The sequence below is a fragment of the Leptodactylus fuscus genome, chromosome 9 (assembly GCF_031893055.1).
Source record: "Leptodactylus fuscus isolate aLepFus1 chromosome 9, aLepFus1.hap2, whole genome shotgun sequence".
Lineage (NCBI taxonomy): Eukaryota > Metazoa > Chordata > Amphibia > Anura > Leptodactylidae > Leptodactylus > Leptodactylus fuscus.
Window position 1 is genome coordinate 87,453,065 of NC_134273.1, and position 14,468 is coordinate 87,467,532.

The 14,468-nt window shown below is 46.1% G+C and overlaps 1 protein-coding gene across 1 annotated transcript in view; it reads left to right on the forward strand.

Moving 5' to 3' along the window:
• RAD18 (RAD18 E3 ubiquitin protein ligase) overlaps positions 1-14,468 on the forward strand; it is a 153,813-nt gene that overhangs the window by 79,947 nt on the left and 59,398 nt on the right. The window contains exons 10-11 of the mRNA XM_075286198.1: positions 2,648-2,761; positions 10,481-10,643. Of these exons, the coding sequence (XP_075142299.1) occupies positions 2,648-2,761; positions 10,481-10,643 (277 nt within the window). The remainder of the gene's footprint in view (positions 1-2,647; positions 2,762-10,480; positions 10,644-14,468) is intronic.

Genomic DNA, 14,468 nt, shown 5'->3' on the forward strand with positions numbered 1-14,468 from the left:
TATTCTTGTACATAGGAGTAGTATTATAGTAGTTATATTCTTGTATATAGGAGTAGTATTATAGTAGTTATATTCTTGTACATAGGGGGCAGTATTATAGTATATTCTTGTACATAGGAGTAGTATTATAGTAGTTATATTCTTGTACATAGGAGTAGTATTATAGTAGTTATATTCTTATACATAGGAGCAGTATTATAGTAGTTATATTCTTGTACATAGGAGATAGTATTATAGTAGTTATATTCTTGTACATAGGAGGTAGTATTATAGTAGTTATATTCTTGTATATAGGAGCAGTATTATAGTAGTTATATTCTTGTACATAGGAGTAGTATTATAGTAGTTATATTCTTGTACATAGGGGGCAGTATTATAGTATATTCTTGTACATAGGAGTAGTATTATAGTAGTTATATTCTTGTACATAGGAGTAGTATTATAGTAGTTATATTCTTATACATAGGAGCAGTATTATAGTAGTTATATTCTTGTACATAGGAGATAGTATTATAGTAGTTATATTCTTGTACATAGGAGGTAGTATTATAGTAGTTATATTCTTGTATATAGGAGCAGTATTATAGTAGTTATATTCTTGTACATAGGAGTAGTATTATAGTAGTTATATTCTTGTACATAGGAGTAGTATTATAGTAGATATATTCTTGTACATAGGAGTAGTATTATAGTAGTTATATTCTTGTACATAGGAGGTAGTATTATAGTAGTTATATTCTTGTATATAGGAGTAGTATTATAGTGGTTATATTCTTGTACATAGGAGTAGTATTATAGTAGTTATATTCTTGTACATAGGAGGTAGTATTATAGTAGTTATATTCTTGTACATAGGAGTAGTATTATAGTAGTTATATTCTTGTACATAGGAGTAGTATTATAGTAGTTATATTCTTGTACATAGGAGTAGTATTATAGTAGTTATATTCTTGTACATAGGGGGCAGTATTATAGTATATTCTTGTACATAGGAGTAGTATTATAGTAGTTATATTCTTGTACATAGGAGTAGTATTATAGTAGTTATATTCTTGTACATAGGAGGTAGTATTATAGTAGTTATATTCTTGTACATAGGAGTAGTATTATAGTAGTTATATTCTTGTACATAGGAGTAGTATTATAGTAGTTATATTCTTGTACATAGGAGTAGTATTATAGTAGATATATTCTTGTACATAGGAGTAGTATTATAGTAGTTATATTCTTGTACATAGGAGGTAGTATTATAGTAGTTATATTCTTGTACATAGGAGTAGTATTATAGTAGTTATATTCTTGTACATAGGGGGCAGTATTATAGTAGTTATATTCTTGTACATAGGAGTAGTATTATAGTAGTTATATTCTTGTACATAGGAGTAGTATTATAGTAGTTATATTCTTGTACATAGGAGTAGTATTATAGTAGTTATATTCTTGTACATAGGAGTAGTATTATAGTAGTTATATTCTTGTACATAGGAGCAGTATTATAGTAGTTATATTCTTGTACATAGGAGGTAGTATTATAGTAGTTATATTCTTGTATATAGGAGGTAGTATTATAGTAGTTATATTCTTGTACATAGGAGTAGTATTATAGTAGTTATATTCTTGTACATAGGAGCAGTATTATAGTAGTTATATTCTTGTACATAGGAGTAGTATTATAGTAGTTATATTCTTGTATATACGAGTAGTATTATAGTAGTTATATTCTTGTATATAGGAGTAGTATTATAGTAGTTATATTCTTGTACATAGGAGGTAGTATTATAGTAGTTATATTCTTGTACATAGGAGCAGTATTATAGTAGTTATATTCTTGTACATAGGAGTAGTATTATAGTAGTTATATTCTTGTACATAGGAGCAGTATTATAGTAGTTATATTCTTGTACATAGGAGTAGTATTATAGTAGTTATATTCTTGTACATAGGAGCAGTATTATAGTAGTTATATTCTTGTACATAGGAGTAGTATTATAGTATATTCTTGTATATAGTAGGTAGTATTATAGTAGTATAGTCTCTGTAGTGTTCTTGCTTCCTCTCCTCTCGGTAATGTTGGTATGAATATGGAGTATTACCATTTTAATTAATTCTGTATAATTTCCGCCTTGTTTCGGTGCGGATGAAGTGACTAAATCTAAATAATAGGTTTTCAATGAGGTAAAATGAGATAAGAGTTGTTCCCTTGCTATCATTACGTGTTCGCACCTTCGGTTTGGTTTTCTGCCTTTTTATTCATAAAGTTGTTTCTTCCTGACAGGAGACGTCGCCTTTTCTATTAGTCTTCTGATATTGTTTAGAGTGAAGGCCGCAGTGTAAAGAATGGAGGCCTCACATATGTGTTACTAATACGTATAGATCTTTCCCTTTTGTATATTGTGATGAATATTGACGCTGTTTCCTTCGCTTGCCCTCAGCAATGTCCTGTGGAGTCTTTATCTTCTGAGATATCCAGTATAGACTAGAGCAGACAGTATATACCAGTAGGAGAGATGCTGATGAGATGCCAGTCTATATACTAATAGTTACATTTCTTACACTCCGCTCACCTATAACTTATTGAACCATTGGATGTTTTTCACCTTTTCTGTCATATTTCGGCCGCTCCAATCATTGTACTTGTCTGTTTCAGGGCAGAAACACAAGAACGAATTCCAGCAGCTCATTGAGCAGATGAAGGGGAGATGGAAGACCCCGAAGGGAAAGAGGGTGAAAGAGGAACCTATAGATTGTGACAGCAACATTGGTGAGTACACGGACAGGGTCGGAGGGGCTGGGGGTCTGTCTCTAGGGTCGGAGGGGCTCGATAGGTGGGAGAGATGGTTGACGGACACAGATGTAGCAGAAGAACTTTTTTGACATGGAGGCGTCTTATTCACTGGTTACAGATCAGTCTGAGACGAGGTTGTCCCCAAACCCCTCCCCTCACACTTTTCTGTTATTCCGGGGCTTTTGTAAAACTTTGTAAGGTCTTACGAGGTGACGAGTCTGATAGTTCTGTGTTCATCTCAGCCTGCACTGGCTTGCACTTCCCCTTTAAGTGGCGTTCCCTCTCTTGCTAGCAGGTGTCTAGATATAGAATATTACTGACTTTTATTTATTGCCCCGGTCAATGCCCCGGCTCCCGCAGAAGATTTTCACAGCCAGAGCCGCACATAAAGTTTCCCAGCACATAACAGTGTCGCCTTGAAGGTCGCCGCCTGCTGTGCGTTTCCATTTGCAAAAATGTGATTTGATAAAGTTATAAGTTATTGAATGGGGCGCCCTGCGGCGGCCGTGGCTCGGCTTCCATCCATAGCCTGTATTTCAAAGTGACGCAGATCATTGTTTTCTACCAGACAAAATGTTGTGCACGACTTGTGTTAGTTGTAATGTATTGTATGATGTTATTGGGGGGGAGATGGAGGCGCCGTCCTCGCAATCCTCGCTGTCCTCACAATCCTCGCTGTCCTCACAATCCTCGCCGTCCTCGCAATCCTCGCTGTCCTCACAATCCTCGCCGTCCTCGCAATCCTCGCTGTCCTCACAATCCTCGCCGTCCTCACAATCCTCGCCGTCCTCGCCGCACCCGGTCATGTGGTTATAGCTTTCATCACAGCCATTCCTTATGGGAGAGGTATGTCCACCTCTAATCTCCTATTTCTATCTTTACGATTGGTTATCAGTTTTATATCCATGGGGATCTGACTTCTGGGGCCCCTGCCGATCAGCTCTTGTGATGTTCATAGGTTCCATGGCCTGTTCACAACTCAGCCCCATTCAAGGGAATGTTCTGTACGGTGATAGCAAGCAAAGCCTCTATATAATGCACATTGCTGAGCTTGGCAAGTACCAAAGAGGCTGCAACCTCCAGCTCAGCTTCTCTCCTATATCTTATATATCACACAGCTCAGCTTCTCTCCTATATCATACCCTATATATCACACAGCTCAGCTTCTCTCCTATATCCTATATATCACACAGCTCAGCTTCTCTCCTATATCCTATATATCACACAGCTCAGCTTCTCTCCTATATCCTATATATCACACAGCTCAGCTTCTCTCCTATATCATACCCTATATATCACACAGCTCAGCTTCTCTCCTATATCCTATATATCACACAGCTCAGCTTCTCTCCTATATCCTATATATCACACAGCTCAGCTTTTCTCCTATATCATACCCTATATCACACAGCTCAGCTTCTCTCCTATATCCTATATATCACACAGCTCAGCTTTTCTCCTATCTTATATATCACACAGCTCAGCTTCTCTCCTATATCCTATATATCACACAGCTCAGCTTCTCTCCTATACCCTATATATCACACAGCTCAGCTTCTCTCCTATATCCTATATATCACACAGCTCAGCTTCTCTCCTATAGCCTATATATCACACAGCTCAGCTTCTCTCCTATAGCCTATATATCACACAGCTCAGCTTCTCTCCTATAGCCTATATATCACACAGCTCAGCTTCTCTCCTATAGCCTATATATCACACAGCTCAGCTTCTCTCCTATAGCCTATATATCACACAGCTCAGCTTCTCTCCTATATCTGTAGTAGGTCTCCAGCAGTCTCTTAACAAGTTCTCGTTTATTTTCGGCTTTTGATCCTACTTCGGGCGGCCTGGGAGTTGTGTATACGGTGATGTGATGTCACCATGTGTGATATTATAGGGTGTTGGCGTTTGATGTGTCTCTGCAGTTTCTTGCTCTCTTGGACAGCTCATACACAATCAGGCTGACAGTATAATAGCTGTAACATGGTGTCAGTGTAATGACCATTGATCGGGCCCATCAGCCGTCATCTATAACAAGGTCTATTTTCGGCGGCCACTTGCTTTACCTTTGAGGGGGCCTTGGGCTGAGTGTCCAGACTGTGCCTGAGATTCCCCGGGGGGTCTTATTAGGTGGAGATGGGTTATCTGTGTCTATGACCCTCCCTGGGCCTCAGGTCTCGTCCTCAGTGTCTGCCCCAATAATGGCCATACTGGGCTAGAACTGGCTGCAAATGAGTGATCCTTGTCCTGAAACACTCTGTGCTGCAGGGGGACCCTGCTCCTGTCTGAGACTTCTTATTCTTCCCCTTCTTATAAGGCTGCCCTGTCAGTTACAGATGTGAGCGACCAGGTCACTGCCCCGAACTCTTCCCATAAAATACTCTGTGCTGCTGTGGCGCAGCCTGCCTGTGAGTTTCCATTTGTCTCAATTCCCCTCCCAATATTATGACCTTGTCCTTCAAGCCACTGTAACCTTTACAAGACCCGTACCCTGCACTTCTGAAATACTCTGTGCTCCTATGGGCTCCTTCTACTGTGATCCTGACGTCCAGCAGATCCTGACTTTCTCTCTGCTGCTGTGAGCTTTTGGATTGTGGATGGTCCATCCATTTCACATTAGGAGTTTACAGGGACTGACATTGTTAGGCCCACAATAGGTTATTTCTGGTACAATTTAGTCTGCTGTTACTAATGGGGATGTTTATCGCATGTGTGTTTGGTTCTGTTGTCACAACATGTACCCGGAGATGACCCCCCCCCCCCCCCCCCCCAGTGCTGCTCCGTAATGGATTTGTCTCGCTGTGCAGTGTTCTGCGTTGTCTAGATCTGGCGCTGCTGATGAAATCATTCGTTCATTTAGTCGTTATTTAGCAAGCCCTGCAGCTCAGATACAGTGGTCCCCAGGGGTCAGGGTCAGAGCATGCTCAGATACAGCAGTCCCCGGGGTCAGAGTCAGAGCACGCACAGATACAGTGGTCCCCAGGGGTCAGTGTCAGAGCACGCTCAGATACAGCAGTCCCCGGGGTCAGGGTCAGAGCACGCACAGATACAGTGGTCCCCAGGGGTCAGCGTCAGAGCACGCTCAGATACAGTGATCCCCAGGGGTCAGCATCAGAGCACGCTCAGATACAGTGGTCCCCAGGGGTCAGTGTCAGAGCACGCTCAGATACAGCGGTCCCCAGGGGTCAGTGTCAGAGCACGCTCAGATACAGTGGTCCCCAGGGGTCAGTGTCAGAGCACGCTCAGATACAGCAGTCCCCGGGGTAAGTGTCAGAGCACGCTCAGATACAGTGGTCCCCAGGGGTCAGTGTCAGAGCACGCTCAGATACAGCGGTCCCCAGGGGTCAGTGTCAGAGCACGCTCAGATACAGTGGTCCCCAGGGGTCAGCGTCAGAGCACGCTCAGATACAGTGATCCCCAGGGGTCAGCATCAGAGCACGCTCAGATACAGTGGTCCCCAGGGGTCAGTGTCAGAGCACGCTCAGATACAGCGGTCCCCAGGGGTCAGTGTCAGAGCACGCTCAGATACAGTGGTCCCCAGGGGTCAGTGTCAGAGCACGCTCAGATACAGCAGTCCCCGGGGTAAGTGTCAGAGCACGCTCAGATACAGTGGTCCCCAGGGGTCAGCGTCAGAGCACGCTCAGATACAGTGGTCCCCAGGGGTCAGTGTCAGAGCACGCTCAGATACAGCGGTCCCCAGGGGTCAGTGTCAGAGCACGCTCAGATACAGCTGTCCCCAGGGGTCAGTGTCAGAGCACGCGCAGATACAGTGGTCCCCAGGGGTCAGTGTCAGAGCACGCTCAGATACAGCGGTCCCCAGGGGTCAGTGTCAGAGCACGCTCAGATACAGCTGTCCCCAGGGGTCAGTGTCAGAGCACGCTCAGATACAGTGGTCCCCAGGGGTCAGTGTCAGAGCACGCTCAGATACAGCGGTCCCCAGGGGTCAGTGTCAGAGCACGCTCAGATACAGTGGTCCCCAGGGGTCAGTGTCAGAGCACGCTCAGATACAGCAGTCCCCGGGGTAAGTGTCAGAGCACGCTCAGATACAGTGGTCCCCGGGGTAAGTGTCAGAGCACGCTCAGATACAGTGGTCCCCAGGGGTCAGCGTCAGAGCACGCTCAGATACAGCGGTCCCCCGGGGGTAAGTGTCAGAGCACGCTCAGATACAGGGTCCCCAGGGGTCAGCGTCAGAGCACGCTCAGATACAGTGGTCCCCCGGGGGTCAGCGTCAGAGCACGCTCAGATACAGGGTCCCCAGGGGTCAGCGTCAGAGCACGCTCAGATACAGTGGTCCCCAGGGGTCAGTGTCAGAGCACGCTCAGATACAGCGGTCCCCAGGGGTCAGTGTCAGAGCACGCTCAGATACAGCGGTCCCCAGGGGTCAGTGTCAGAGCACGCTCAGATACAGCGGTCCCCAGGGGTCAGTGTCAGAGCACGCTCAGATACAGCTGTCCCCAGGGGTCAGTGTCAGAGCACGCTCAGATACAGTGGTCCCTGGGGTCAGTGTCAGAGCACGCTCAGATACAGCTGTCCCCGGGGGTCAGTGTCAGAGCACGCTCAGATACAGTGGTCCCCAGGGGTCAGCGTCAGAGCACGCTCAGATACAGCGGTCCCCAGGGGTCAGCGTCAGAGCACGCTCAGATACAGTGGTCCCCCGGGGGTCAGCGTCAGAGCACGCTCAGATAGTGGTCCCCCGGGGGTCAGCGTCAGAGCACGCTCAGATACAGTGGTCCCCAGGGGTCAGTGTCAGAGCACGCTCAGATACAGTGGTCCCCAGGGGTCAGCGTCAGAGCACGCTCAGATACAGTGGTCCCCAGGGGTCAGTGTCAGAGCACGCTCAGATACAGTGGTCCCCGGGGGTCAGCGTCAGAGCACGCTCAGATACAGTGGTCCCCGGGGGTCAGCGTCAGAGCACGCTCAGATACAGTGGTCCCCCGGGGGTCAGCGTCAGAGCACGCTCAGATACAGTGGTCCCCAGAGGTCAGTGTCAGAGCACGCTCAGATACAGCGGTCCCCAGGGGTCAGTGTCAGAGCACGCTCAGATACAGCGGTCCCCAGGGGTCAGTGTCAGAGCACGCTCAGATACAGCGGTCCCCAGGGGTCAGTGTCAGAGCACGCTCAGATACAGCGGTCCCCAGGGGTCAGCGTCAGAGCACGCTCAGATACAGTGGTCCCCAGGGGTCAGCGTCAGAGCACGCTCAGATACAGTGGTCCCCAGGGGTCAGCGTCAGAGCACGCTCAGATACAGTGGTCCCCAGGGGTCAGCGTCAGAGCACGCTCAGATACAGTGGTCCCCAGGGGTCAGCGTCAGAGCACGCTCAGATACAGCGGTCCCCAGGGGTCAGTGTCAGAGCACGCTCAGATACAGCGGTCCCCAGGGGTCAGTGTCAGAGCACGCTCAGATACAGCGGTCCCCAGGGGTCAGCGTCAGAGCACGCTCAGATACAGCGGTCCCCAGGGGTCAGCGTCAGAGCACGCTCAGATACAGCGGTCCCCAGGGGTCAGCGTCAGAGCACGCTCAGATACAGTGGTCCCCAGGGGTCAGCGTCAGAGCACGCTCAGATACAGGGTCCCCAGGGGTCAGTGTTTAGTTCCCACTGGACACTTGTGGCCTCATTTACATTTCAGTAAAACTTTCTTTCCTGTATAGTAAGCTGCGGCGGTGGCACATGAGTGTAGATCTTGTATCGCTATGGTGGGTCTTGTCCTTCATAGTCAGCGCTGTCATTACCTGCATAGTGTGAATAGCTCTTACAGCCTCTCTGTGCGGTCTCATCCCATTATCAGGTCACAGGGGAATGACTGATCCTAATGATATATAAACTGGCATTGTAAGAAGCTTTTATCACCTTTCCCATGGATAATGTATCTGAATGGGTATCGAGTGCTGACGCCGGGATGTGCTAACCTGGGGGTGGGTTTTACCTTAATCCACCTTAAGAGCCCAAATTGTAAGAAGATTTCAAGACACTGCCAAGTCTAAGTAAGTTTCATTGCCTTGTTATTGGAACTGAGCTGCAGTAACCTGGCCTGGCCACTACAGAGCACAGGGTGCTGTGTGCTCCTGACAGGCACAGCTCTGTACACTGGGCACCCTCTGCCGGCCATGACATCTGATCGCTGGACCAGTCCGCAGACATCCACCAATCTAAACCATAAAGCAACTTCACTGGGATTGTGGGCTCAGCACCTGTTCCCTCTGCTCTGTATGATATGAATTTAGGGGATTAGGCAAAATCTCTTGACAATTCTGTGTGTAACACGTTGCACATTCTGCAGCCTCTCCGCCATCTTGCATTTACCTATAGCACCTCTGCAGTACAGTATATAGTCCGGGCGGTGCCTGCACCAGATCTGGAGCCATATACACATATACACTGCGGCAGCCATGGTCCTGTGATCAACATGGGAGGGATTTGGGATTTGACAGATCTCTTTAGTAGGTTTAGTCCAGTCACGTCCATGGGATACAGGCAAGGCATTATGGGACGTGGTAGGTAAGGGCCCCATTACAGATTTTGTACTGGGGCCCAGGAGCGTCAGCTTACCCTCTACTATAGAGCTCTGCCTTCCCGAGGGTGGTGCTAGAGTAGATTTTCTAGGAAACCAGGTAAATGTAAAGCACCATGGAATTAATGGTGCTATATAAATAAATAATAATAATAATAATAAATAAATAAAGTTTTGATCTATAAGGACCTCATTGGCCTATTCCTTTCCCAGAATTCTTAGCAGTTTCTAAGACACAACAAAAAGATGATCTGCAACAATCCTCTCCTACGGGAGACATGGCGCCCCTTGTGGTCTCTGGGATTGCAGGTAGTCGCTGGGATATGTGGTTCTGCAAAGAATGTTCTAGATGCAGTGCTGGTGTTAGGGGTGTCTGACGTCCTTGGATCTGCTGGACTTGCTCTTTAAGAGAAGACTTGAGATGTATTACCATCTTGGCAGAAGAATTTCTGCGATCTCCTTTTTCGGATGTAACCCCACGAGTGCTGCATCACATTCACATCACATCTGCAGTAAGAGCAGCAGAATTAGTGCCGGAGATTAATCGCAGCAATCACTTAAGGCCTCGAGAGCCTCTTGGAGCGATATCTACCCGGCTGCAGTGATTTGTGCAGGGACGTTCTGTCCGGGGTCCTGATTTCACTGCAGACCTTTAACCTTCTGCTAACTGAGGACCAATCACAAAATTATTCCTAGCTGACAAGATGGAAGACGTCCCACAGCTCATTTACAGCACGTTCTTAAAGGGATCCTGTCACCACCTCCACGTCTTTGTATTTTTTCCCTGGTGCCGCTCCCCTGATTCTGGCACAGTTGTAGTTTCTGGAAGATTCTGCACCCGATTTGCTACCTAGACTCTCTACTGTCATGTGGGTGTGTCTCAGATTATCTGCGCTAGTTCAGGACCGCCCACCTGACAGTATTGCTCAGGCACGGCGGGGCTGCAGAAAAAAAGCTATGCCAGAATCCGGAGGCAGAGATGTGAAGGGGGTGATGGGTCCTCTTTAACGTAGTTGTCCATCTTATCTGCGTTCTCTATTGGAGTTTGAAGACATCTGAAATCCACCTCCCGTGTCCTCCGCGGCACAAGGTGCTGTTTTGTTCCTTGCTTTATACTGCAGCTTTCCTTCTTTGGCGCATGTCTTGAGTAATATTTATGGTACATCTTAACCTTTCTTCTAGATAATATCAATGAAGAAAACAGAGAGGAGGAGAAGGAGAAATCTGTCCCCAAACATCTTCCTTTACCAGAGACCGAGGAGCATTGTCCGCTGAAGACCAAAAAGTCGCGCGTCACTCGCTCCAGCTCGCCCGTCTTCCATCTTTTACCTGAGTCTAGAGCCAGGTAGGATGTGTTATAATATCCCTTTAGATCTCCGGTCTGTCTAACACATGTGTAAAGGCGTATTCTGAATGACCGCCGCTGCAACGCCAGAATGACTGAAAAATACAAATTAAAGGGCATTTTCCACTAATAAGGAAATTTAAAGGGGTTTTCTGGGAGTTACATATTGATGACTTGTCCTTTGGATATATCTCATTGGTAGGGGTGTGACACCGAGGACCCTCAATAATCAGCTGCTTTGTAAGTGCTGCTACCACAGTGATATCACCTTCAGTTCTGTCCGACCCCACCGGGCAGTTATTGATGACCTATTCTAAGAATCGGTTACCCTTTAAGTATTGAAGTGATCATCCTGTAGCTACAGATAGTAGTTTGTATAAGTAAAGATAGTATTGTCTCCCTGTCTCTGCCTGTAATTCATATAGGTACAGATAGTACTGCCTCCACGTCTCTAACTGTATTTTATGTAGGTACAGATAGTAATGTCTCCCTGCCTTTCCGGTTTAGGGAGATTTGCAGGACCTTACAGATCAGCATTATGGGTGATATACTATTTTCAAGAGACTTTTTAAGGCATTCAAGAAGTCTGTGCATAAATCTATAGCGATATCCCTGGTCTTCACCCTTATCCCCTCATATCGCTGTCCTCAGATTACACAGGATTGGTCGCCTATTGACTTGATTTAACCAGGGTTGTAATATTATGTGTCACCTGCATGAGGCGCCGCAGCAATCCCTGAGGGTCACAAGGATTATATGATTGGCTGCCTGACCCTTCCTAAACCCACAACTGTCCCGGCTAATACCCAGTCCTAGTAATGAGAACATAACCTGCGGACCTGGAGTTATCTTCTCCCGTCTCCGCAGGAATCCAAAATGCAGATTCCAGTTTTCAGGATTAAATTCTCGCCCTCAGCTCCGGAGCGGCTACAGAAAGTAAGGAGACTTGTATGGAACGGCAGCGAGAGGGAAATGTAATTTCACTTAGGATTATTAAATTAGAGATCTGGGCTCGACTTACATGAATTGAAGATGTTTCCTCAGTGTCTCTTGAAAAATGCCAGTACTTACTGCCAACCCTCGTGTTTATTTCATATCCCTGAGTCTCAAAGAAACTTCGTATTCCAGGTCAGACTCAAGTGGTCTGAAATATTTGGCTGAATTATTGGAGTTGTCGAACATGGATGTCATCCCGGATCTGTTTAATCTCATGAAGGTTTTCAATCTGCTGTTTTTATGGGACCTTGTAATATACTATACCCACACTTATCTGTATTATACTCCAGAGCTGCGCTCACTATTCTGCTGGTACAGTCACTGTGTACATACATTACTTATCCTGTATTATACTCCAGAGCTGCGCTCACTATTCTGCTGGTGCGGTCACTGTATACATACATTACATTACTTATCCTGTATTATACTCCAGAGCTGCGCTCACTATTCTGCTGGTGCAGTCACTGTGTACATACATTACATTACTTATCCTGCATTATACTCCAGAGCTGCGCTCACTATTCTGCTGGTACAGTCACTGTGTACATACATTACATTACTTATCCTGTATTATACTCCAGAGCTGCGCTCACTATTCTGCTGGTACAGTCACTGTGTACATACATTACATTACTTATCCTGTATTATACTCCAGAGCTGCACTCACTATTCTGCTGGTACAGTCACTGTGTACATACATTACATTACTTATCCTGTATTATACTCCAGAGCTGCGCCCACTATTCTGCTGGTGCAGACACTGTGTACATACATTACATTACTTATCCTGTATTATACTCCAGAGCTGCGCTCACTATTCTGCTGGTGCAGTCACTGTGTACATACATTACATTACTTATCCTGTATTATACTCCAGAGCTGCGCTCACTATTCTGCTGGTGCGGTCACTGTATACATACATTACATTACTTATCCTGTATTATACTCCAGAGCTGCACTCACTATTCTGCTGGTACAGTCACTGTGTACATACATTACATTACTTATCCTGTATTATACCCCAGAGCTGCGCTCACTATTCTGCTGGTGCAGTCACTGTGTACATACATTACATTACTTATCCTGTATTATACTCCAGAGCTGCGCTCACTATTCTGCTGGTGCAGTCACTGTGTACATACATTACATTACTTATCCTGTATTATACTCCAGAGCTGCGCTCACTATTCTGCTGGTGCAGTCACTGTGTACATACATTACATTACTTATCCTGTATTATACTCCAGAGCTGCGCTCACTATTCTGCTGGTACAGTCACTGTGTACATACATTACATTACTTATCCTGTATTATACTCCAGAGCTGCGCTCACTATTCTGCTGGTGCAGTCACTGTGTACATACATTACATTACTTATCCTGTATTATACTCCAGAGCTGCGCTCACTATTCTGCTGGTGCAGTCACTGTGTACATACATTACATTACTTATCCTGTATTATACTCCGGAGCTGCGCTCACTATTCTGCTGGTGACCTCGTGCTCTGTACTTATGTAATATTAGTCAGACCTGATCATTAGCAGATTTGCAAAACTTCAGCTTCTGCTGACAGTCCTGGAAGCTCCATTGCAGACTCCCACATTCTGCCGCTTTGTCCTCACTTTCTTCCTCTGCTCGTGACGTTGCTTTCTTCTCTGTACTTACTCTTTGGCCGCAGCTGGTGATCCCGGAGCAGATGGTTCCCCCGGCAGTACACGCTGTCGCAGGATCAGCTGGACCCGATTCCAAGCTATTTCTCAGCCACGTGATGTTTGATGAATCTGCCATCTTGTGTATACATCCGCTCTCATTACCTCCAAAGTGACAGCAAGGAAACCAGGAGAAGGAAACACAGAAGTGTGTGCTGAGGAGCGGCCACGTCTTATAGGAATACGGTATATACAAAGTGACAGTGCGGAGCGTATAGGTGAGGCCGGGGGAGATCTCTACTGCCGTATATACAGCCTGCTATGTCAGATTATTCCAGCCTTTCCAGAACAGGGCGATGAACTTGGGGTACAGGATAGTGACAGGCTGATACTTGGGGTACAGGGTAATGACAGGCTGACACTCGGGGTACAGGATAATGACAGGCTGATACTTGGGGTACAGGATAGTGACAGGCTGATACTTGGGGTACAGGATAATGACAGGCTGATACTTGGGGTACAGGATAATGACAGGCTGATACTTGGGGTACAGGATAATGACAGGCTGATACTTGGGGTACAGGATAATGACAGGCTGATACTTGGGGTACAGGATAGTGACAGGCTGATACTTGGGGTACAGGATAATGACAGGCTGATACTTGGGGTACAGGATAATGACAGGCTGATACTCGGGGTACAGGATAATGACAGGCTGATACTTGGGGTACAGGATAATGACAGGCTGATACTTGGGGTACAGGATAGTGACAGGCTGATACTTGGGGTACAGGATAATCACAGGCTGATACTTGGGGTACAGGATAATCACAGGCTGATACTTGGGGTACAGGATAATGACAGGCTGACACTTGGGGTACAGGATAATGACAGGCTGATACTTGGGGTACAGGATAATGACAGGCTGATACTTGGGGTACAGGATAATCACAGGCTGATACTTGGGGTACAGGGTAATGACAGGCTGATACTTGGGGTACAGGATAATGACAGGCTGATACTTGGGGTACAGGATAATCACAGGCTGATACTTGGGGTACAGGATAATGACAGGCTGATACTTGGGGTACAGGATAATCACAGGCTGATACTTGGGGTACAGGATAATCACAGGCTGATACTTGGGGTACAGGATAATGACAGGCTGACACTTGGGGTA